The sequence below is a fragment of the Mobula hypostoma genome, chromosome 2 (assembly GCF_963921235.1).
Source record: "Mobula hypostoma chromosome 2, sMobHyp1.1, whole genome shotgun sequence".
Taxonomy (NCBI): Eukaryota; Metazoa; Chordata; class Chondrichthyes; order Myliobatiformes; family Myliobatidae; genus Mobula; species Mobula hypostoma.
In genome coordinates this window covers 34,484,979-34,510,892 of record NC_086098.1, presented here as the reverse complement: position 1 = coordinate 34,510,892, position 25,914 = coordinate 34,484,979, and the positions used below count along the sequence as shown (strand labels likewise).

General features: G+C 37.9%; 1 protein-coding gene across 1 annotated transcript; it reads left to right on the top strand.

The window, feature by feature from the left end:
• On the top strand, positions 1-25,526 carry LOC134339049 (ammonium transporter Rh type A-like). The gene is made up of 10 exons (XM_063035326.1): positions 1-240; positions 5,407-5,593; positions 7,974-8,124; positions 8,716-8,863; positions 10,592-10,758; positions 12,462-12,599; positions 17,323-17,456; positions 19,726-19,841; positions 22,760-22,833; positions 24,126-25,526. Exons 1-10 carry the CDS (start codon positions 69-71, stop codon positions 24,201-24,203), a joined length of 1,365 nt encoding a protein of 454 aa, XP_062891396.1. The 5' UTR covers positions 1-68; the 3' UTR covers positions 24,204-25,526.
• Positions 25,527-25,914: the final 388 nt, after the last annotated feature.

Genomic DNA, 25,914 nt, shown 5'->3' with positions numbered 1-25,914 from the left:
TTTCAGTCTACTTTTAAACTCAAGTGGTATATCTCAGAAAGTTTGTTAGGACAAAGATAAAGTCTGTGATGCCTGCGACCTACTCTACCAACATGCGTTCGAAGTTTCCTATCCTGGCAATATTGCTGGAAGTTGTGATCATTATTCTATATGCAGTTTTTGTTAGATATGATGAAGAAGCTGATTCTAGATTTTCTAATAGCACCAGCGGACTAGACCAATTCCACAATCTATATCCAAGTGAGTATGTCTAAAGTGAACAGAAGATGGTTATGCTTGTTCAGTTATTTATTGTCATGCAAAGCAATTATTTAGCATTTTTTGCTTTTCAATTACATAATGTCTATACTATATCTTTAAAACCTGACGAGACTCTATTCTTTTCTGCAGTGCTTTTTTAAATATAGCTTTTGCATTTGTTCATATTTTGTTTTCCTTTTTAAAATATAAAGTTGCTTTAAAGAAATAAAGATCACTTTCTCTGCAGAAACACTTAGATCCAAAGTCAGTTAATTAGATATTAAATACTTAGCTCATCTGGATAAATTTAGTGACTTGTATGTTTCAAATGTTCGCATTTACATTATATTTATTTACGGGGTACACTTATGAAAAAGAATGGAATATCACGTATTAATGTTGAATTGAAAGTTCTACCAAGATATTCATCATATGGAAGTATAAGGTTTTATAATACTGCCATTGTTTAATGCATTTGTTTACTTAGACTTCCTTACAATTTTGACTAAATTTAATGCATCATTACTTGTAACTACATAAGTTGATAGTTGAGTAATTACGTTCCACTCAAAAAACCTAGTGTAGCTTCATATTACAGAGAATCCGCCACAATAATCTGAATCCTAATTCAATTAATTTGTAAGTCATTTACAATTTGTTTTTATTTTAGGTATGACTGGACTTCAATTTGGAGATGAGCATTAGTATCGCTATATACCAAAACTTTAAAATTAGAACAGTGAATACTTAAAATAGTCAAACAGCTGTCAACATTTAAAAAGATAGGCACATTGGAAATGTTACTTCCTTTTTCCTGTTTGATGGTTTCTTCGTGTATTTCAACCAAGTTTTAGTTTTATTGGAAAGTGTTCGGTTTCAGAATGCTGAACTCAAACATTTCCTCCAAGTAGATGTTTCAGTTCTAATTGAGCAGTTCCAGATCAGTTCAACAAAAAGGGTTAATGCTGTTTGTAGAAACCATGGACATTTTATTCTATTGAATTCAATGGAAGAAAAATTGAGTCTATTCTACAACAAACAGGCAAGTGAAAAGTTAAAAATGATCCTGCTTTCAGTATCTGTGATACACTTGACTTTTGTGTGGAAAGTACCAAATATTCTGGAATGTGTTAGTGTCAATAAGACATTAACATTCTATACAAACAAGTAAAACACTGAAAGTGAAGTAAAAATGATTTATCAATTGTATCTAAAACTTTCAAATTGACACTCAAATCCTCTCTGATTCTTGCAGCTAAAGTTTGCAATAGATCTTTTATATAATACCTCTCATTCTGGAAGACTGTGCCAGAACATCAGATATCAGTTCAATTGCATAGCATAATTTAAATTACCATAAGATATATATTATTTCATGCTTGTGGTGTGGAGCCATGCTCTACTGTTTTTTTTGTATCTTTAAATGTTAAAGTTGAACAAAGGAAGTTTTAGCACAATACATTGGCTATTTTCTTAAGCAGCATAGTGAATATGCTTGGAGCTAACGGGATATGTAGCAAAGCCCTGTTGATCTGACATCCAATTACTCAGGAATCCTGATCCAGCATGTTCATTAGTGTAGAATACTAGCCAGGGGTGTGAAGTGTAAGCACGGGTGCAGAGCACAGCAAGATTAGGGTCATGCAGCCAGTGGCACGGTCCAGTGGGCTAGTGTACATTCTGCTCTCTCTAAACCCACTGGATTCCCTGAAAATATTATAACACTACTATGTGAAACAAATGTGTCTTACAATATTAATAATATCCAGCAGTCTGGGAAATCTGCTAATCTAGCACTACCAGTGTCACGGTGGTGGTGGATTCTGAGTGTTAATCTGTAGATTCACTCATCAAAGTATTTAGATTTTGTTTTCACTACTTTTTCATACTAGCCAGACATATTTTACAAAGAATAATCATTCTAATGACTGGGAAATTAGCAGAAACTCAACATAAGGACTTTGACGTAGAAGTGATTAAAGGGCAGGATATTATGCCAGTACTCAAAATTAACCCACCAGGGTTCCTTTACTACATTGTAAACTAGTGTACATGCAATTCTTTGCAAACTTGTAAATGCTGTTGGTATTAAATTAAAGAGAACTGAACTTTCTTAAACAGATTTTCAGATTGGTAGCTGTTTGCCTGCATTTGGCATTTTCCCAATTTATTGATTGGCTCATAGGGTAGCAGGAACAAGGATTTCCAGATCAAAATACAGTGGCAGGTTCTACCATGAAACAAGAGCTGTAAGGTAAGTCATCACAACTGCCCCCAAACTGGATAAGGAGGACATTATTTGCAGGTTGAGCATATTTACCTGAAGGTAACTAAATTCCAGACAGGGGTTAACTAGTGAACAGTCAAGTTAGGCAGATGAGCTCTAAATGCCACAGAGTACATTGTGTAAAACAATGGGTTAAAATTCAAACCCAAGATGATACCCACCAATCAAATTCCTTCTGTACAAATTGAGCATCTAAATTAGCACATTGTGAAATTATAACCCATGTTTAGTTACCAGATAAGGTTCAGTCTTGGAGAAATATGCAATGGAATCCTTAAATATCACAATCTTTGTTAATATATTGTTAGCGATAATAGAGATAGGAGGATTGCGGAGGACAGGAGGCTCTACAGCGGATAACTACCTTCCATTAAGGACATATATACAGAAAGGTGACAGATAAAGGCCTGAAATATCACGAATGATCCCACTGCCATCAGGAAAAAGGCTATATAGTGTCCACACCAGGGTCACAGGACTCAAAAACAGATGCTTCCCCCAAGCCGTTAGGCTGATCAACACCTCCTCCCATTGACCCATCCCACCATCTCCACCAGCAGTACAGACAAATCAGCCACTAGGCACCCTTTATCCCTCATGTACTGCTATTGTACATTTACACTCCACACCTCATACCTACATTGACACAGTCACTACCCTACTGCGTTTTCATATGCCCTGTTGCTCCCTAGAAGAGCTCCTCATGCCAAGAGGCACTTTGTCACTTTATCATTTCCTGACAGTGTCACCCTATTTCAGATACTCCGGCACCTGGTGTCACTTTATGTACATATAACCAGTCTATGCCTGTTTTATGTATATACGGCCACACTCAGTTACTTGTACATTGTGCTTACAGGATTGTCTTTATATTTATATTTATTGTGTTTTGTTTATTTGTTCTTTACGCTTATTGTGTTTCTATGCTGCATCAGATCCAAAGTAACAACCATTTCATTCTCCTTTACACTCGTGTACTGAAGAACAATAAACAATCGTGAATCTATATTGGTAGAGATAAGGTAGTGTGGTGGTTAGCATAATGTAACCAATTTCCTCCGGGATCAATAAAGTATGACTATGACTACTATAATGCCTTATAGCACCAGTGATCATAAGGTTGAGGGTTCAATTCCGGCTGCTGCCTGTAAGAAGTTTGAAAATCTCCCTGTGGCCATGTGAGTGTCCTTTGGGGGCTCCAGTTTCCTCCCACATTCCAAAATAGACATATAGGTTAGTATGTTTATTTATTTATTTATCAGAATCAGGTTTACTACCACCGGCATGTGACGTAAAATTTGTTAACTCAGCAGCAGCAGTTCAATGCAATACATAATATAGAAAAGAAAAATAAATAAATAATGATAAATAAGTAAGTAAATCAATTACAGTATACATATATTGAATAGATGAAAAAAGTGCAAAAAACACTTTTTTAAAAGCTATTAAAAAACGTGAGGTAATTTATTGAGATACAGCCTGCAATAGGCCCTTCTGCCTCTTCAAGCTGCACTGCCCCTTCAATCCCCCAGTTTAATCCTAGCCTAATCACCGGACAATTTACAATGCCCAAATAACCTGCCAGCGGTAGGTCTTTGGACTGTGGGAGGAAAACCGGAGCACCTGGAGGAAATGCACGTGACCATGGGGACAACGTACAAACTCCGAACAGACAAGGGCGGGAATTGAACCCGGATCTCCTGTACTATAAAACGTTCTGCTAACCATGCCACTCCACCTTGTGGCATGCTATAATACGCTGGAAACATGGCAAAACTTGCAGCCTGCTCCCAACATAATTTTTGACTGTGCTGGTCATTGATGCAAATGGCACAATTCGCTGTATGTTTTGATGTTTCAGTACACATGTAACAAATGAAGATTATCTTAAATCTTTAGATATAACTACAGTAAAAAATAATTGTCATGATATCTGGTAGAGGTAATGGTGAATGACATTTGTAAACTCTGTCACACTTAAAGAAAACTATTATGTTAAAGTGGTATTATTTTAGAAAACAATTCTATTTGCCAAATTTATGTCAAGGCATAACAGATAAATCATATTTTCATAGAAGATGCTGCAAAGATTGTGCCACATTGCCCCCTTGTGGGCTTCTTTGTATAAAGCAGACTCTTTTCATTTTATCCTGGATGTGGCCATTTCTAGTATTGTCAGAATTTGCTGCCCATTCCTACTGAAGCAGTTCTTCAGAAGAGATGATGGGTCAGTTTCTTGTAGAGAGCATGTCATGAAGATGTTATGCTCTCACATCTTCCACCTTGATTCAGTTGTTTAGGATTTTAGCCCAGTACCAAAATGGTTGTGTGCATGTGGGTGTGTGTGGGGGCGTGTATGTGTAAATCAAATTAAGGGGATGGTTTATTCTTATTAACTGATTTTTAGAAAGGTTTGAAAATTTTTTTAAAAATTACAAATGGAAACTGGAAATAATTCAGAAACTCTAGAAACTCTGCCGGTATCTGTGGAAAGAGAAACCGAGTTAACTTGTTAGAGCAGGGACTCTTTCACCAGAATGTTTCCAGCATTTTCAGTTTCTAAGAATGGTTTCCTCAGTTTCAGACAAACTTCACTTCTCCAAACTGAAGCATCTGCAGAGCTGAAGGATTAATTCTCAGAAAAGAGCTTGGTGCCACCTGGAGGCACCTCTGTGACAGTAGGCTGAAAGTTAAGAGTTCGATAGTAGGCAGTTTCCTGGAGCTGAGTCAGTATACTGAAATTTATGTACATAGCTCCTATCCATCATAAAGGCAAGGGAAGTCAGGAAAATTGTGCCCCCCCCCCACACACAAACACACACCTTATTCAATAATGCTTAGGATAATCAAGTAATAGTAAAAACGTGTTCCTTATTCAGGTTTCCAAGATGTGCACGTCATGATCTTTGTGGGATTTGGCTTTCTTATGACTTTTTTGAAGAAATATGGATTCAGCAGTGTGGGATACAACTTGCTCATTGCTGCCTTTGGTCTTCAATGGGGCACACTGATGCAAGGCTGGTTGCACCATATGCATAACAGACAAATCCACGTCAACATTCTCAGGTATGTTTACTCTCTTTATTCATTAGTTGCTAACTGAATGTTTGTAATAAAGTCTAAATAGGTTTTGGTGCTGTCAGAGTCTATCAGAGTACTACAAGAGTGATTGGATAGCCCCACCACATTGCATTAAATGCATTTAAATCAATGGATGAAATATCCTGATCATCTGGGCATCTAAATATGAGAAATCAGTTGCGAAGACAGATCATAAAATCCCCCATATTATATTAGTTTAGTTTTAGTCTCTAATATGGCTCTTTGATGATAACTCTAAAAGCTAAGGGTATTGATATGTAACAGTGAAGTCTCCTACCTCTGTGCCACTAAGCACAAACCTTTGATACATTCAGTATTAAAAACTCTGCCTCTGCCTTGAACATAATCACGAGTTGAACCTTCCCTGACCTCTTGGGAGAAAATTCCAATGCTTAGGATGAAGAAATATCTTCTCATCTTTGTCCCTAACAGCCAGTCCTTTTGAGACTATGACTTTGGTTCTAGACTTCCCTCCCCCCCACCAAAAAATACATCTAATTCCACATCTAACCTGCCAAGCTCCTCTTTAAGAGTTTCATAAATTTCATTCTGATCACTTTCTATTCTTCTGAACTCAAGACCATAAGACCATAAGACGTAGGAATAGAATTAGGCCATTTGGCACATCGAGTCTGTTCCACCACTTAATCATGGCTGATCCTTTTTTTCCCCTCCTCAGCCCCACTCCCTGGCCTTCTTCCCATAAACTTTGATGCTATATCCAATCAAGAACCTATCAAGCTCTGCCTTAAATACATCCAATGACCTGGCATCCACAGCTGCCTGTAGTAATAAATTCCACAAATCCACTACCCTCTGGCTGAAGATATTTCTCTGCATCCCTGTTTTAAATGGATGCCTCTCTATTCTGAAGCTGTACTCTCTCGTCATAGACTCCCCCCCCCCACCCCCCATGGGAAACATCCTTTCCACATCTACAGGCACACATCCATCCTGTTTTTCACTCCTCATTACTCAAACACATGATCTCCAGATTTATTCTGGTGAACATTTGCTATCATTCTTCTTTTGCAAGATTATCATTCCTTAGGTCATGAGACCAGACCTGTCAACAATATTCTAAATGCATTCTCTGTAGTACTCTACATCATCGAAATAAACGGGAATGGACAATGGAATGCCTGAAATATTGGTAGCCCAGAAAAAAAAATCCCTGAATAATGTACCAACCTTTCTCATGGTTTTGCCAAGTGTCTTGGGCCCATTTATTTCCAGTGTCGGAATGATTGACAAATCCATTAACCACATTTAACAGAACAATCGGTGATATAGTAACCATCAGCCATTGTCTCACTGCATCACAAATCAGAAGAACGTTTGGTACACCACTCCCTAAGAAGACTAACAATTTCCTATTCTCAAAGTGTCTGTGGAATTGTAGAAAAGTCAACAAGAATCATTCTCCAATTAACAGATGAGTGCTTGATGATCTTGTTCAATAGGAATACTGGTGGGCAATCGGTCATTTGGGTTGGGAGTTTGGAGGGAGTCAGAATCAGGTTTAATATCGGCAGCGTATGTCATGAAATTTGTTAACTTTATGACAGCAGTACAATGCAATACATGATAAATATAGGAAAAAACTGAATACACTCCTGGAAGATGTCTTGGATACTATGAAGGCCAGTACCCATGATGGAGCTGACTAATTTTACAACTTTCTGCAACTTACTTCACTCTTGTGCAATTTCCCCCTTCCCCATACCAGACACTGATGCAGCTAGTTAGAATGCTCTCCATAGTACATTTGTAGAAGTTTTCGAGGGTATTAGGTGATAAATCATATCTCCTCAAACTCCTAATGAAATATAGCCGCCTCATCTAAGTATTGGGTCCAGGTTAGATCCTCAGGAACTTGAGATTGCCCACTCTCTCCACCTCTGATGCCTCTATGAGGACTGGTTTGTATTCCCTTGTCTTAACCTTCCTGAAATCCACAATCAGCTCTTTGGTCTTGCTAACGTTGTTATGACACAACTCAACTAGCTGGTATATTTCACTCCAGTACGCCCTCTTGTCACCATCTGAGATTCTGCCAGCAATGGTTGTGTCATCAGCAAATGTATAGATGGGGTGGATCTGTTGCATTACATACTGATTGAAGTTGATTCCTAACATTTCCAGTGTTAGGAAGATTTAAGCAGTACACACTACAAAAGTCCACATGGATATATTGAAACCAACTCAGCCGGGGTCCCAGAAAATATCAGGAGCCACGCTGCTGAATCTTGACTCCAGTGAAAATCATAAGTAATCAATATCATGTACTATTTGTTCAAGTTAACTCAGAACAACAAAACTTATAACAAACATTGTTCTTCAGCTTAATCAACGCAGACTTCAGCACAGCAACGGTCCTGATTTCATTTGGAGCAATCTTGGGGAAGACAAATCCGGTCCAGCTTCTGATCATGACTTTGTTGGAGATAACAATATTTGCTGTCAATGAGCACCTGGTTACTGGCATCCTGAAGGTAGGTACACTTCAAGATTTGAGAGACTATGTGCACAATGCAACAGTGTAGAAGGTAACGTAGGGTGAAAGAAAGGAACATCTGGTGTATAGGGAGAGGGTGATCAAGTGATGTAGGTCTAGATTTAAGTTTGGATTCTGGAAAAAGGGAAGGTTTCAGAAGATATATCCAGATCATTTTTAAGGTGAATGTACAAGTTGAGAAAGCTAAAAAGCACATGGGATCTTTGACTTTATGATGGGGTAGAAATGCAAACACATTCTGTATCATTGATCAAGCTATACAGTCGTGGCCGCTTTATTAGGTATAAGAGGTACCTAATAAAGTAGCACTGGGTGTAGAATTAATTGGATTGCTGAGCCACAGTGAATCAAATGGCTTTCTTCTGTGGTGTATCATTCTCTGATTCTATGAAAAGTATTAATTAATGATACTGCACTGTATTAATGTTTTGTGTGCAAATCAAATTCGAATATTCTTAAAAGCCCCTGATAGGATTGTGGAGTTTTTCACATAGTAAAGGTAATTTGGAGATCTGTACACGTTAAGCAATCCAGATAAATATGCAGATATTACTTGGATCTTTCACAGGTCAAAGACGTTGGTGCATCAATGACGATTCATGCGTTTGGCGCATACTTTGGCCTGATGGTTTCTCGAGTTCTGCACAGACCAGCTTTACAAGATCCCCATGAAAATGAAGGATCTCTATATCATTCAGATTTATTTGCAATGATTGGTACGTAAAAGTATATCAATCAGGTCGGCGTAGAATTCAGATTATGGGTTCCGGAGTGTTTAAGGTGCCTTAAAATGTATGATCTTCATCTTACATTGCTCGGTTTCCATGCAGATTTCCCAGAAGTAATAAATTCTGAATTTCACTCAGCTCTTGTCCTTTGTGCCCAATATTTTACCCCACCCCAAACAACTACACATGTCATATACTGTATGGTATATGGTCTTATGTCACATTTGGCCAGTGGTGTGCTGGCATTCACACCAGACTTCGAGGCGCGTGGTCCTGGGTTTGAACCTGGCCAGCTCTTTGCACACTTTCCATCTGTACAAGGTTGATCTTTGAAATAGCAACTCAGCCACATAAAAAACAGACAAACGCTAAAGAAATGGCAAGGGCTGCCATCCAATGATGCTGAGAGGAACTCAACAACAATAAACATGTTGTTATTAGTCAACAAAGCACTTCCAGTGTCTCCTTTTAAGTGTGATCCAGAAATCATGCTAGCTGTAGCTCACAAGCCTGGCACTTACATGTTTGTATTGGATACTTGCCCTTGGTCTAACTTACACCAAAATACATCAGCAGTTCAACATGGTAGTGCCAACATTTCCCCACCAAGCTCGGGCCTGATAAGAGGGGGAAATCCTTCAGCCCAGGGCCAGGCATTTCTTACAAACTCATCTGTAGTCATCTCAAAGCTGCTTTAAGCCAGCAGCAACATCTTTTGCTATGTTGATGCATGCTGGGTAATTTGTAAGCTATGCATATGCAAGCACAACAACCCCATTGTAATCAATTGTAAGAATCTCAAGGATTTTCAGTTTTAATTGCAGTCACAGCCTTGACAGCTAGCGAGACATGGACAGTACTTCCCCCGAGGAGATTTGAAAACCAAGTCTCTACCGATCAATAATGAATTTAAGACCATAAGACATAGGAGTAGAATTAGGCCATTTGGCCTATAGCGTCTGCTCCACCATTTCATCATGGCTTACTATCATCCTTGTCAATCCCTTACTCCTGCCTTCTCCCTGTAACCTTTGACACCTTTACAAATCAAGAATCTATCAACCTCCGCTTTATACCCAATGACTTTGCCTCCACAGCCATCTGTGGCAATGAATTCCGCAGATTCAGCACCCTCTGGCTAAAGAAATTTCTCCCCATCTCTGTTCTAAAAGGGCATCCTTCTATTCTGAAGCTGTGCCCTTTGGTCCAATTCCACTCTATCTATTTTATAGGCATCCGTTAGGCTCTTGAGACCATGGATTTGCACCTTAGAAGGTTTCCAGGGCGCAGGCCTGGGCAAGATTGTATGGAAGACCGGCAGTTGCCCATGTTGCAAGCCCCTCTCCTTGCCACTGATGTTGTCCAAGGGAAGGGCACTAGGGCCGATACAGCTTGGCACCGGTGTTGTCGCAGAGCAATGTGTGGTTAAGTGCCTTGCTCAAGGACACAACACGCTGCCTCAGCTCAGGCTCGAACTGGCGACCTTCAGATCACTAAACCGACGCCTTAACCACTTGGCCATGCGCCAACACTCTATTTAGGTCTGCTAATATTCAATAGGCTTCAATGAGGTCCCCGTCCCCCCCCCCCCGCCACATACAACATCGGTATACATTTTCATTCACAGTGCCGAGACACTCATTATGTAATGCTGAGTTTAAAATGTTGTTTTAAATCTTTAGCATAACTAGAGATTGTTCTGCATATTTTTTTCAGGTACGCTCTTCTTATGGATGTTTTGGCCAAGCTTTAACTCTGCCATTGTAGAATCTCCGGATGGGCAGTACAGGGCTGTCATCAACACCTACTACTCTCTGGCTGCCTGCGTGCTCACAGCCTATGCTCTCTCCATTTTGGTTGATAAGAAAGGAAAGTTGGACATGGTGAGATTTAATACTTCTGTCTTTATTCACTTCATTGTATTTATCGCCTCTAACTGTTGGGTATCACATTCTTCAATCAGGATGTCTTGTGTTGTATGTTCCCTTCCATAACTAATTTATTGACCTTACACATCTAAAGCTTGTTATAGCTTGAAGCTGTAGTGAGGATAAGCTCTCACTACCTATTAGATTATGAAGACACACAGTCCTCTTTTATTGTCATTTAGTAATGCATGCGATAAGAAATGATACAATATTTCCTCCGGTGTGATATCACAAAACACAGGACAGACCAAGGCGGAAAAAACTAACACAATCACATAATTATGACATATAGTTACAACAATGCAACAATACCATAACTTGATGAAGAACAGGCCATGGCACAGTCAAAAGTTCAAAGTCTCTCAAAAGTCCCACATCTCACGCAGACGGGAGAAGGAAGAAAAACTCTCCCTGCCACGCCCGACCAGAGTCCGACTCTGAGTCGTCCAAAAACTTCGAGCCTCTGATCAGCTCGCCGACACCGAAGTTTTTGGACGAAATGCTCACAATGGTGTGCTACTCAAACAGTATCAGTGCTCAATCTTCTAACTTATGGAGTAAATCCACATGAACATAAAGGTTACTAGTGATAATGAATATTTAATAAACTCATTCCATACTTGTAGTTTGAACGTGTTTATAAAGCTTTATTGTAGGGAAGGTGAGAGCCTTCAATTGGTTTTACATTTTGTAACTAGATCTTTGCTGACCTATCAGTGAACTTTATTAAGAGATCAGAGTGAGGTCATCAGAAGATGGTTTGTCCAAGGATATGTGCTCTTGCAGTAAGTGGATTAATTGTGTAGTGGTAGGGCTGATATGGGGTTTATGTTGTCAGGGCGCATTGTGGGTGAGGGGTGGTATAGGGATATAAAAGGACTTGGGCAGCTGGAATTTGGCAAAGATGAGTACAGAGGACAGATAAGTACTTGCCTAAAACAACGTTTTAGAGAGGCGGGCATAAAATCAAGACAGCTTGAGGTAAAGATGATAGAAACATAGAAAACCTACAGCACTATACAGGCCCTTTGGCCCACAAAGTTTTGCCGAACATGTCCCTACCTTAGAAATTACTAGGGTTACCCATAGCCCTCTATTTTTCTAAGCTCCATGTACCTATCCAAAAGTCTCTTAAAAGACCCTAACATATTCACCTCCACCACCATTGCTGGCAGCCCATTCCACGCACTCACCACTCTCTGCATAAAAGACATCTCCTCTGTACCTACTCCCAAGCACATTAAACCTGTGCCCTCTTGTGGCAGCCATTTCAGCCCTGGGAAAAAGCTTCTGACTATCCACATAATCAATGCCTCTCATCATTTTAATCACCTCTAATCCTCTGTCGCTCCACGGAGAAAAGGCCGAGTTCACTCTGCCTATTCTCATAAGGCATGCTCCCCAATCCAGGCAACGTCCTTGTAAATCTCCTCTGCACCCTTTCTATGGTTACGATGAGGCAGGAGAGACTGAGAGTGACCAGAATGGGTAGGAAGGTCTATGTGTGTGTGATTATGGTTGGTGGGGGTTGGTGAGTGAATCAGGCGGGTATGTGGAAGAAAGCGAATCCTGAATCCTTCTGTCTTGATTTCAATCAGAATGTGAAATTACAGTGTTATTTTTCGAATGAAGCTTTGCATTTACATTTTCTTGTGCAGGTTCATATACAGAATGCTACCCTGGCAGGAGGCGTAGCTGCTGGAACCTCTGCTGACATGATGATCTTTCCTTATGGAGGTCTGCTGATTGGATTTATTGCTGGAATAGTCTCGACAGTTGGATTTAAATTTCTAATGGTAGGTTGTTTCTATTGTATTATTGAACTTCTATGTTTGGGAAAATGTTTGTTACCAGTTGTTCAAGTGGGAGATTTCTCCTTGTATAAATTTGAGGCAGGAAAAGAGTGAAACCTCATATTCATAAATACATTATAATTCCATTCCCAACACAACATCTCACTAAAACTACAATTTTTTCATATATTAACATCCAGTGATGTTACATTTGCATTGCTTTAGAAAAATAAATTGTAATTATAACAGCTACTCATAAGATACTTCTAACTTAATTTCAAACCCACAAAATTATAAATTAAAGAAATTAATAGCTATCAATTTTATGATTTGTTCTTGTATTCTCTAACCAATATTGATACAGAATCTGCCAGCTCAATCTAACTACTGCCAACGTGCATCAAGATTGCAGGCATATGTGGTGTGGGAGCTGAATGTTATAAGACCATAAGACAAAGGAGATGAACTAGGCCATTTAAGTCTGGTCCGTCATTCCATAATGGCTCCTCTTAACCCTTTTCTCCTGCCTTCTCCCCATAACCCTTGAATCCATTATTAATCAGGAATCTATCAACCTCCATTTTAAATATACCCAATAACTTGGCCTCCACAGCCATTTATGGCAATGATTTACCATCCTCTGGTGAAAGAAATTCCTCCTCATCTCTGCTTTGAAGGTATATCCTTGTACTCTGAGGCTATATCTTCTGTCCCAAGACTCCCCTACTATAGAAAAGATCCTTTTCAAGTCTACTCTATTTAGTCATTTTGATATTCATTAGATTTCAATGAGATCCCCCCTCATTCTTCTAAACTCCAGTGAGTACAGTCCCAGATCCGTTAACATTCCTCGTACATTAACCCTTTGATTGCTGGGATCATTCTCGTGGACCACCTTTGGACCCTCTCCAATGCCAGCACACCTTTTCTTACATAAGGGGCACAAAACTGCTCACAACACTCAAGTGTGGTTTGAACAATGCCTTATAAAGCCTCAGCTTTAATATTCTAGTCCTCCTAAAATGAATGTTAATATTACAGTTGCCTTCCTCACCACCTACTTAACCTGCAAATTAACTTTTAGGGAATCAGGCACAAGGATTCTCAAGTCCCTTTGTACCTCTGATTTCTGAATATGCTCCCCATTTAGAAAGTAGTCTACCCCTTTTATTGCTTCTACCAAAGTGCATGACCATACACTTCCCTACACTGCATTGCATCTGCCACTTCTTTGCCCATTTGCCTAATTCTCATTCCTCTGAGTGGAATAGGTTACCCCTAAAGGTTCTTCAAATCAAAATATTTTTCTTATTCTAATCATTACCATGAAAATCCTTTCAGCCTTTCCACTTTTATCTCATATCCTTTGACCCACTTCAGTTCTTTTCCTTATCAAAGGGTATGGGGAGAAGGCCAGGGAGTGGGGATGACTGGAAGAATTGGATCAGCCCGTTACTGAATGGCAGAGTAGGCTCAATGGGCTGAATGGACTACTTCTGCTCCTATATCTTATGGTCTCAGGGTCTTGTCTGATTTTATTCTTACTCATTGTACTTGTTTTCCTGTAATTTATTCTTTCTTTCTTGACTACTAAGGTTTACTGATCAAGGACACCTTATCATGTGTGAGGCTGAGTTGTCTTTTTACAGTTATTGTGGGATTCTTGGGTTGCATTTTCTGACTTTAAAAAGCAATTATACATTACCTGAAAGTTGAAGATTACAAGTCACTCACTATAAAATGTCCTAACCAGGTAGTTTCTGTCTTATTGCCTAAATATTAAATTATTTTGGACATTTAGAGTTCTCGGTTGATTTGGAATGTATTTGCTAATATATGTCATGGTTCTTAATAGACCGACTATAGTCTAACCCATACAGATAGAGGTTTATTGAATCAGATCTATACTTGCCTGATTTTGCTTTACACAGACTTTCAAAATTCTTTAAAAAAAACAGTATTCTTTTACCATAAGGACTTGTGGTGGAAACATTATTTATTATCTGTAAATATGTTTTTCCCCACATGTCTGGCAAACCAATAATAAGAGACATTGAATAACTGAAGAAATTCTTAATATTGTCTCTGATTAATAGTAGATAGATAGTTAGATAGATACTGTATTGATCCCAAAGGAAATTACAATGCCACCATAGCATTACAAGTGCACAGATATACAAATATGCAAATATTAAAAGAGAAGTAAGAAAGAATAGAATATAAGTTACCTCAAACAGTCTAAGAGGAGAGGGCATCACTTCACCAGCTATGTATTGATTTATTATAGAGCCTAATGGCCAAGGGTAGGAAATGACCTCATATTGCGTGCTCTTTGGAGCAGCGCTGTTGTCTTAGACTATTACTAAAAGTGTTCCTCTGTTCAGCCAAGGTGGCATGCAGAGGATAAGAAACATTTTCTAGAATTGCCAGGATTTTCCGTAGCATCCTTTGTTCTACAACAGTCTGCAGTGTGTCCGGTTTGATTCCTATATAATTACATTAAAGCTACTGTATTGATATAGTAAGTCTATTAAGCCAGCCTTTCTAATCCCATGCTTTCTTCTGAAAATGTAAATCTGTTCAGTAAAAGGGGGAGAGTTCAATGGTTTGGATAGGATTTCTCATATTGAGAGCAGGAACAGAGGCTCTTAATAATAGATTTATGAAATACTGTACCGATAACGGAGATAAATAATTGGACAGATTGTACACATCTGGCTTGCATCCCATTATCACTTCTGTTGTCTGGAGACATTCAGAAAGAGTTGTAAAAAAATAGAAATCAGCAAAAATATTGAATTTATTTATAAATGTACTAAACTGCAGCATTAATTCATTAAAACGTAAATATTCATTGAAAAACATAAAAAAAAACCTATAACTTGCCTTTAAATTAAGTTCAATGTTTCAAGTGAATGGGGCTGCTCTAGATGCCTTAGTTATACCTGGCATAAATCTGGTGAGGCAGATACAATTTGTATTCAGTTCTTTCCTTCAGCACCTACAGTACAATCTGAACTCAGTGATGAATCCAAGAGAAGAGCAAGAGGTCAGTACTTTCACCCACAGTGCACAGACACGGAAATCCTGAACCCAGAATACGCTTACAATGGTCAGCAGTTCTCCAAGGAACCATTTGTTGACATCCAGCGTGTCCCAGACAAATTTCTTTGTTAATTCCTACTTGCAATCTGGGCATTACCGGCAAAGACAGCATTTATTGCCCATAAGAATATAGTGGTGAATGACAACAGACTCCCCCACCCTCGGTGAAAGTACTCATGCAGCACTGTTAGGGAGTTCGAGGAGTTAGATCGAGTGCCAATGAATATTTCAGAGGATGTGCAACTTTAAGGTGAACTTGGAGGTTGTATTCCTGTGCACCAGTTGCCCTTGCCCTTCTTGGTAGTAAAGGTTTCCAGTTTGGGAGATACTGTTGGAGGATCCTGGAGGAGAAATTGCAGCACATTTTACTGATGGCATAAACTACAGCCTCTGTGAACTATCTTCAGCCACACCTAATAGGATCCAAGATGAGAAATCAAAATACAAGACAGGTTTAACAGAATAAGAAATATTACCAATCTGGGGAAAAAGTCAAAACATTCATTAAGCAAGGCTTTATAAAAAATAAAGACAATCAATAGATTATGGTGGGAAAAATATGTTGGAGAATGAAGGAAGTGGACATCTGAAATGCAGACACTGTAAATCAAAAATAAAAACAGAAAAATGCTGGGGCACTCAAAAAGCCAGGCAATATCTATAGTGAGAGTAAAAGAGTTACATTTTCTGGTTACATTCATATTAAAAAGATGAAATAAGGGAAGGGAGATAATCGCAATCTTTGTTTCCTGTGAGATAATATTGCTAATAGATACACAACCATCATAGAATTCTTCCTATTTTGAACAAACAGTTTCATGGTTTTAGTTAAAAATCAAGCATTCAGCAGAATTATTACTGCGCAGATTCCATTGACTAGCCTACCAACATTTTTAATCTCTTTTTAAGTCTTCATTTGATCACGACTTTTCTCAATTTACAATTAGATATTCTAATATAAATGTGGATGCTTTGTTTTAAGTTATGAAGTCATCAAATCTTGCCGCCATTTAGAACTACTCTCCATTACCTATTTAAATGGAATCAAGACCAGGATCTCTGCACATGCATTATCCCTCACTTACTGAGAGAATAAAAAATATGGAATCTTTCAGTTTGATCTGTTACTGAATCTTGGCACGGAATCTAGAAGCCCATTTTTCAATGACTATTGTTAGTTTGGAAATATAAAGCAAAAAGGAAGATAAATTCTCTTCAATTATTTCAGTTGTTTAATTTATTTTATTGTTAATGTACTTTTAATTACTTTTAGTTAAAAGATACTTAATTTTAAAACTATTAAATTATTAACTTCATTTTGATTGCCTTTGAATGTTAGACAGATCTATTAAGAGATGCTCAAAGCTTTACAATTGGCACAGTAAGGGGCATGGCTCTGCTGAATATCAAAACTTTCAGGAACACTTTAGAGCAATGCTTCCTCAGTGTACCATTTAAAATTCTCTGCTGCCAAGTCAAATGCCAGATTTGGTAAGTACATGTGCGGGGAGACCACAAAACTGCAATAAGATTAAACCCAATATGTTAATAGATTCTCAAATGAAACACATAAGAAAATAAAATTACTTACTGCAATAATTGCTTTCTTTTTTTATCCTAGCCGATTTTAGCATCTAAATTAAAAATACATGATACCTGTGGTGTACATAATCTTCATGGATTACCCGGACTAATTGGAGGTCTGGCTGGTATAATCGGAGCAGCAATGGCCAGCAAGGAGTTATACGGGGAAGGGTGAGTTTTGCCAAAGAAAGCAAGCTCTTATTTATTATTTGCATTAACTCTAGAAATGGAATTGGAATTGGTTTACTATTGTTACATTTACTGAGGTGCATTAAAATGCTTATCCAGCATACCGTTCATAGAGATCAAAGGATTATGTGGTATATCAAGGAAGTACAAGGTAAAACAACAACAGAATGCAGAATAAAGTGCAACAGTTACGAGAAAGTGCTGTGCAGGTAGAAAATAAGGTGCAAGATCATAATGAGGTAGATAGTGAGGTCAAGTGATCATTCTAATGTTGCAGTGAGTCATTCAATAGTGTATAGTTGTTATTGATCTGCCAGTACCTGGTCTTAGGCTTTAGTATTCTCTGCACGATGAGAGGAGAAGAGAGAATATCCACTGTGGGTGCAGTCTTTGATTATGCTGGCCGCTTTACTGATACAGCGAAAAGGACAGACAGAGTATGCGGAGAAAAGACTGGTCTCCATGAAGTGTTGAGCTGTGTCCATAACTCTACAGTTTCTTGTGGTCACGGGCAAAGCAGTTACCTTACCAAGCTGTGATGCATCATATGCCGGATAGAGTGCTTTCTATAGTTCACCGATTGACAGGAGCTCGCTAAATGTCTTCACTCTCTTGAAAAAGAAGAGCTTTCTTGGTCCTGACATCTCCAGGCTATTGGTGATGATATAAACTCCCAGGAATCTGAAGATCACAGGCCTCTCAACCTCAGTACTGCTAATGTTGACAGGAGCATGTGTACACCCCCACCCCACCTCCAGCTACTTTCCTCAGGGCAACTACCAGCTCTTTTGTTTTGCTTGACCGAATGTAACAGTCTGTTGGGGCCAACCAAAGGTGCACTTTATTTTTTAAAATGCGCTTCTTATGATCATAAAACTATACAGGACTTCAAGAGCAATGGGTACTGCAGGTCTACTGCATCAGTGACTGTCTGTTGTTTGAAGCTGCTGGCCGGTGTGTCGAGGGAGCCAAAGGACAAGTCAGAGAAGGAGAAGCCGGTGCTCGGGTTAGAGAAGGAGAAACCAGCAGTCGGGCCCGAGAAGCCGGCATTTGGGTCAGAGAAGGAGAAGTTGGTGCTTGGGTCAGAGAAGGAGAAGCTGGTGCTTGGGTTAGAGAAGGAGAAGCTGGCAGATGGGCCAGATAGGGCTTGGAGGAGCTGACCTGGGTGTAGACGGTGTTGCTGTGCAAAATCAGCGTGCACTGTAACTGTGAGTGACTGTCTTGGATAGTTCTCTTGTGATCACAAGACCCTGCTGGACACTAATAATGCAAGATGCGGCACACCAGTTTCCCTTGTTTGGTGGTGAGACAGGCAACAAGGCAGCAGCGTGGCCTTGGCTGTAGCGAGGACTAGCCCTCAAGCCGCGGGCTTGCCTGCTGCTGCAGTCCGGGTGAGAAGATGCTGGAGGCAGTGTAGCGTGGAGTCCATGCTCGGTTGGGAACTGGGCTCTCCCATTGGTGCTGCCCTCCAGTGTTTGATTGGTGGAATGACAGGCTGGATAGCCGGGATTTGTACTGTAATTTGCATGTTGCTGAGGGACTCGGACTATACATGTGTTTTCCTGAATAACAATGTGTGTATATTTTTCTCTCTTGCTAGTTTCAATGTATGCTATGCACCTTGGCCCCCAAAGGAAATGCTGTCTCATTCGACTGTATCCATGTATGGTTTGAATGAAAATTAAACTTGATTTGATTTTGATTTGCTGACAAGAAGGAAAAGGTTGTTGCAGTGACACAATGTTGCTAAGCTCTTTACTTCTTTCCTGTACGTTAGCTCATTATTATTTGAAATACGGCCCACTACAGTGGCAGCATCTGCAAATTTGCATATGGAGTTAGCGCAGAATCTGGCCTCACAGTCGTGAGTGTACAATTGAGGATGCAGAGCAGGGGGAACAGTGAACAACTTACAAGTAAAAAATTGAAAATGAGATGATAAAACTATAAGAAGGGACAAATGAAATACATTGTTGTTTTGGAGACGGAAACTGAATAATAAATGATGTGCAATGCTAATGGATAAAGTACTCCAGCATTAGCTTAAAGTTAGGAAGTAAACTCTATAATATAGATCATTGTAAAGCAGTAAAACTAGAAGAGGAAACCATATAATAAAACGAACAAAATCTTTCTCAGTTATTCAGCACAGGAAAACTATCAACTAAACACTGAAACTGGTCGTTGTAACCTTTTAATAATGTAATAAGAATAATATAAGAATTCTAACATTTAACATTATCTTTTTAAGATTGGCGTCAACCTTCCCTGATTTTAAAACAAGATCTGCCATGCAACAGGCTGGATACCAAGCTGCTGGGCTGGGCATATCTGTTGCTGTGGCCCTCGTTGGAGGACTTATTACAGGTCAGAAAATAAAACTCGGCCAATATTATTTTGGCAAGCCGTAAAAACGAATTTCAGTACCATAAGCTCATAAGAGTCAGTCTATCAACTTTATTATTTGAAGTTTAGTCATAACTAGAACTTGATTGTGATATCAGCTAAATACTCATTTGATACGCATTCCATAATATTCACATAATATTTAAAACTGGGTTTCCTACTTAAAGTTGAACAAGTTATTGAAGCTAACGTTAAAGATCAAAAAAATCTGCTGATTAAATGGCCAGCTTACAAGTTCATAAACAATGTTGAACATCAACTTGTGACTGAATTGATTACATACTGTGGTAATACATTATAAACATTACATGATTAAAAGTAAATTGATTAATTGTGGGCCAAACTTTTCCTGTAAACTCCAAAGCTTCATCTGTAATTTACTTCATTTGAAAGATTTTTTTCATGCTTTTGATTCTCTTTCTTTTTCAATCTTTTTATTAATTTCATAGAATGAAAACATAACAAAGCAAAAATACAAGTAGTAGGAGATACATTGTTACATTTAAAATGAGTAATTGTAAAACCAAATAGTAAAAATTGACGAAGCTCCCAATCGTGTAGAATAACAATGAATAACACAAAGCAAAAAAAAATGAAGAAGAATCATGAAAAAGAAAAAAAACAAACCCCATCCCAAAAAAAAACTAAACTAAACAGAATTAGTCAACTAAACTAAAGACTTGGGCAATACTAACAACTTGAAAATGGGAAAGAAGAAAACCTTAGTGTCGACGACTCCATTCCTCTCAACCAACAGTACAGAGAAATAAAACAAGTTTGGAAATGGTCAAATTACATCAAATGAAAATGCTGAATGGATGGCCTCCAAGTTTTTTCAAATCTAATGGAAGGGTCATAAACCGCACTTCTAATTTTTTCCAAATTCAAACATACCATAGTTTGTGAAAACCAATGAAATACAGTAGGAGGGTTAATCTCTTTCCAATTCAGCAAAATGGATCTTCTGGCCATTAGAGTGAGAAATGCAATCATCCTGCATGCTGAAGAGGTTAGATAATTTGAATCTATCATTGGTAATCCAAAGATAGCAGAAATTGGATGAGGTTGTAAGTCTATATTCAAATCCATTGAAATAATGTCAAAAATGTCTCTCCAATATTTTTCCAACAAAGGACATGACCAAAAGATGTGAGTTAAAGAAGCTATCTCGGAATGACATCTATCACATATTGGATTAATATAAGAATAATAACGAGATAGTTTATCTTTGGACATGTGAGCCCTGTGCACTACTTTAAACTGTATCAACACATGTTTAGCATATACAGAGGATAAATTCACCAATTGAAGAATTTTTTCCCATTTTTCAATCGGTATAATAATGTTAAGTTCACTTTCCCAGTCAGCTTTAATTTTATTGGAAACATCAGGACATAAATTCATAATTATATTATATATAATTGCTACAACACTTTTCTGAGAGAGATTTAAATCTAAAACTTTCTCCAAAGTGTCCATTGGATATGGGTGTGGAAAATTAGGAGAAACAGTAATTAAAAAGTTTCTAATCTGTAGATATCTAAAAAAGTGAGATCTGGGTAAGTTATATTTATTAGAAAGTTGATCAAAAGACATGAAACAATTATCCAGAAATAAATCACGAAAACGTATTATACCTTTGGTTTTCCAATCAAAGTAAGCTTGATCCATCGTGGAAGGTTGAAAAAGGAAATTAGATATAATAGGACTTGCTAAAATAAATTGATTAAACCCAAAAAATCTTCAAAATTGAAACCATATACATAAAGTATGCTTAACTATTGGATTATTCATTTGTTTATACAATTTGGAAGAAGTAAAAGGAAGCGAAGTTCCTAAAACCGAACCCAAGGAAAACCCTTGTAATGAATTACATTCATGATTTACCCACTGTGGATTTAAAGATACATCCAAATCTCGTAACCAAAATTTTAAATATCGAATATTAATTGCCCAATAATAGAATCTGAAATTCGGGAGTGCTATGCTTTTGATTCTCATGTAAACTTAAAAGCATTCTAAGTGCTTATCTGTTTCAAAAGACAGCAATTTTGGGGGTATGGATTTCCTGACATCAGCAGCTTAATGACCAGAGCATGTGATACAAATGCATCATGTGAGGCCCAGAATCATTATGTTGTTCGAGAAGAATAAATTATGATTAATTTCATGGCTCCATTTTACCAGAATATGTACAGTGGCCTGGATTTGATGGACTGGAGCACCTCACCTGTACCTGTGCTTGCTCATATCCCCTATTTCCCAGGCTTATCTGTTTGCTTCAGGCCACTCTTGTCCTTAGAGTTCCAAACCAGATGAGTGGGAAATCCAGGCAGCATGCTCTGATCATTAAAATCCGGACCACTGTGAATATTGTGGTAAATTGGAACAATTAACATAATGTTCAACTTCAGGTTGCAAGAGTAACATCTGTTAGTTTAGGTTTCTCTTCAGTTTTCAACCTTGTGAATTAATCTGTGCTCTTGAAACAGCTTCATTTTAACAGACAGATTGATAATCAATCACCACATTATTGATTGGAGACGATAAGAGTGTGTTCCTATTGAAGTAGCAACTATCCATAATGAAAATATTCTTGCAGGTTTTCAAAAAGAACATAGATGAATTTAAAAACTTTTATTTCTTTCTTACTATTCACTTAAAATTCAAAAAATCGTGATGACAGAAAGCCAGTACATAACTGTCAAAGTATAACTGTCCAGAACAATGTGCATGGCCATATAAAAGGGTAAGAATGAGGTGATTTTATGACAGGGTTTTCCCTCTCACTACATACCGAGTAAATACTCTAGTGATAAAGCCAACCATTATTTAAAGATCTATGGACCCTAATGAACCGATGTATTCTCTTTTCACAGGTTTCATTCTTCGCATTCCAATTTGGGGACAGCCACCAGATCAAAATTGTTTTGATGATCATATCTATTGGGAGGTATGAACTTATACTATTTTCCCGTAAGTTTTAAAATAGTGGAATATCCTTTTTCATTACGGCCTCAAATTGTCCAACAACTAATACGACGTGTATAGAAAACTCCAAAGATTCATAACTTATGAATAAAAACATCTTCTCATCACAATGAATGCTCAGCATGATTCTATGACCTCTGGTGACTCACTAACCAATGGAAGCAGCCTCGCATTGTCTACCCTCTCAAGCCTTTCTGTATTTTGTTTGTTTCAATGAGGTCATATCACAAGCAAAGGTCTCCTGTATAATCTCTCCTGAGAGGACAAGCTCCTCATCACAAGAATAAATCAAGTAACATACATCAAAGTTGCTGGTGAACGCAGCAGGCCAAGCAGCATCTATAGGAAGAGGCGCAGTCGACGTTTCAGGCCGAGACCCTTCGTCAATTTGCTTTACATTGCCAAAGCAAATAAATTCTTACCTTGTTTCAAAGATCAAAGCTATATGGCTTTTCCAAAGCTCTGTATAATTGCAATAAGTCTCCTGCAGCACAAGGCCAGTGTATCACTTGCTTTTTTAGATGCTTGTTTGTGTGGTAATATTTTGTGTCTAGGGCATAATAACAATTCGATTCCACTGAGAATCAATACTTACTAATTTTCCACCATTTAGAAAATATTCTATTTTATGTTCTTCCCATCAAACTGAACTAATTCACGTTTTTCCGTATTACTCTGCTATTATTAGTCCATCCTTCTGCAAATTCTTTACATCCAGCACAGAGCTTGCTCTCCAGCTAGATTTGATTCGTTTGTACCTGGACATATGACACTTTATCATTTCATCTCAGTCACTAATAGAAATAAATAGCTGAAGCCTCTATTCATCTACAAAACTTTCTGTCCATGGATCCGAAAATGACATATTTATTATTCCTTCTCTGATTCTTGTCCTTTCGTTAATTCTCTGTCCATGCTGATGTACTTCATTATCCCTTATTTTGTGTTATAACCTCTAAAGTGGGGCTCCATCCAAAGAGAGATTACAATGTATCCAATGATTTGCTATCATTGCTCTTCATGTTGACTCCACCAAATCATATTAAAGATTTCAATGTGCCCTGCTACTTTAAACTTTGTACTCCCACTTCATATTACTTTCCCAATAATTAATCATAGGTTAACTGGAATGTAGTGCCCTGATTTCTTGGTATCCTAGTATCATGGAAGTTATGTCAACTACCACAACAGATACTCCAAAGGACAAATGTGATTCAACTTTTTTATTCTTTTTTTTCTTCTGTTTATTCTTAGGTGCCAGGAAGTGAAGATGAGCACAATGAACTGCTTTCATCAGAACATGGAAAACATAAAACTAATGCTGAAGCATGATCAAACACGATTTTGCAGGAACATTGTGAGCAATACTCAATATTGAATTCAACATATTTCATCTGAATTTGTAAATGAATAACACAAAACACAAATAGCTTCAGAATTTTAAATTACAATCTTTTATGCATTTCAGAAAAAGTTTTAATATTTTTATTCAATTAGCAACCTTTTATAAATCTCTTTGGCCTCGTCTTTCTTAAACTGCTGGGGCATCATTTGTTTTGCTTATACATTCAGAATTCTCCTTGTTGGGTTGGAGTTGCAATGATACAAGTCTGTAAATGATTGCAGCTTGAAGCACCACTACGTCTTAAGAATATAATCATCAAATACTATTGAGTTGTTGTAGGCATTGTCTAGCAGCAAGGAGGAAATAAAAATCTCTAAAGTTACGTTGTAAGGGAATACTCTTAGTTTCCAGACTGAATTTATATTGCAATTGATACCATTAACATAGAGCCAATGGTTACTCACCTCATGAATGTTTGAGAAACTAGCTCAACATAAAGTGACGGCCTTACATAATAAATAGTAAGCGCAAAAAATCAATTGTATCTCAAATATTTAAGATTTTTGAGCATATGAATTTCAAATGTTCTCATATTACATATTTCTCATTAGAAATACTAGAATTAATTAGTGAGGAGAAAAGAAATTTCATCAGTGTCCAAAGATCATTCTGTAAGGATAGAAATGGATGTGGTTATATTTGATCACAGTAAAACTATTTGATAAAACTTACTCACTAGATTCACATATAAAGAATGATCTCTTTAACATGGTTTTGAAGACCTGATGGTATCTAAAAACTTCCCTTCATGAATCAGTAATTTCAAAATAAAACTCAAGAAAACTATATTTTAACTATGACAGGGAATCTAAAATATCTATTTGGTGAGAAAAATCAGATCAAATATTTTCCCCATGAGGATTAAGATTCAAGTATGCAGGTTGCAAGAAAATTGTTCACCGTGTGTTAAATTCTTATCTTCCAATTTTCTTTACTTAGTTGTCAGCTGCCAGTTTTCTTTGGCTTGCGCTTTTCATGCCTTTAGTGCATTTGTATTTCCCACTATTAGAGTGTTGAAGTCAAATATGCAGTTTCCTCAAGAGTGGTTATAGCTGAAAGAGCAGGGATGCATAGGGTCACGAAGAGGACAAGGATTTGTGATGTAGTTTAGAATGACGGTAAGTGATAAAGTGTGAAATTGTTAGGTGGTTATGGGATTGTCCAGGTCACAGTTAGGTATATTCTCGCGTGAAAGTAAAAGTGTGGTGTGTGTGTGTGTGTGTGTGTGTGTGTGTCTGTCTGTTAGTTTGTTACGAAGCATGAATGCAAGATGGGGAAGGGGAGACATTGCTAAATTTTAACTGCATGGAGTAGCAAAGGTCATTGTGCATTGTGTTAACAGAAACACTTTTCACAGAACTAAACTTACAAGAGTAAAATATGTTTATATAGCATATTTAACATAGTAAATTTTCCCTTGATAGTTCAAAAGTGTGTAAGTACCAAAAGTTGAAACCAAGCCTGAAGGAAATATCAAATGGTTAGAATTAAATCTTGGTTAAAGAGCTAGAGGAGGTAAACATTAATGACTACCTTCAAAAGGAGCATAAATGTAAAGAGAGACTGGCTTGGGGAAGGCATTCCAGAGTTTAGTACCAGGATGTTCCTTAAACTATCCATCAATAGGAATGTGTTCTC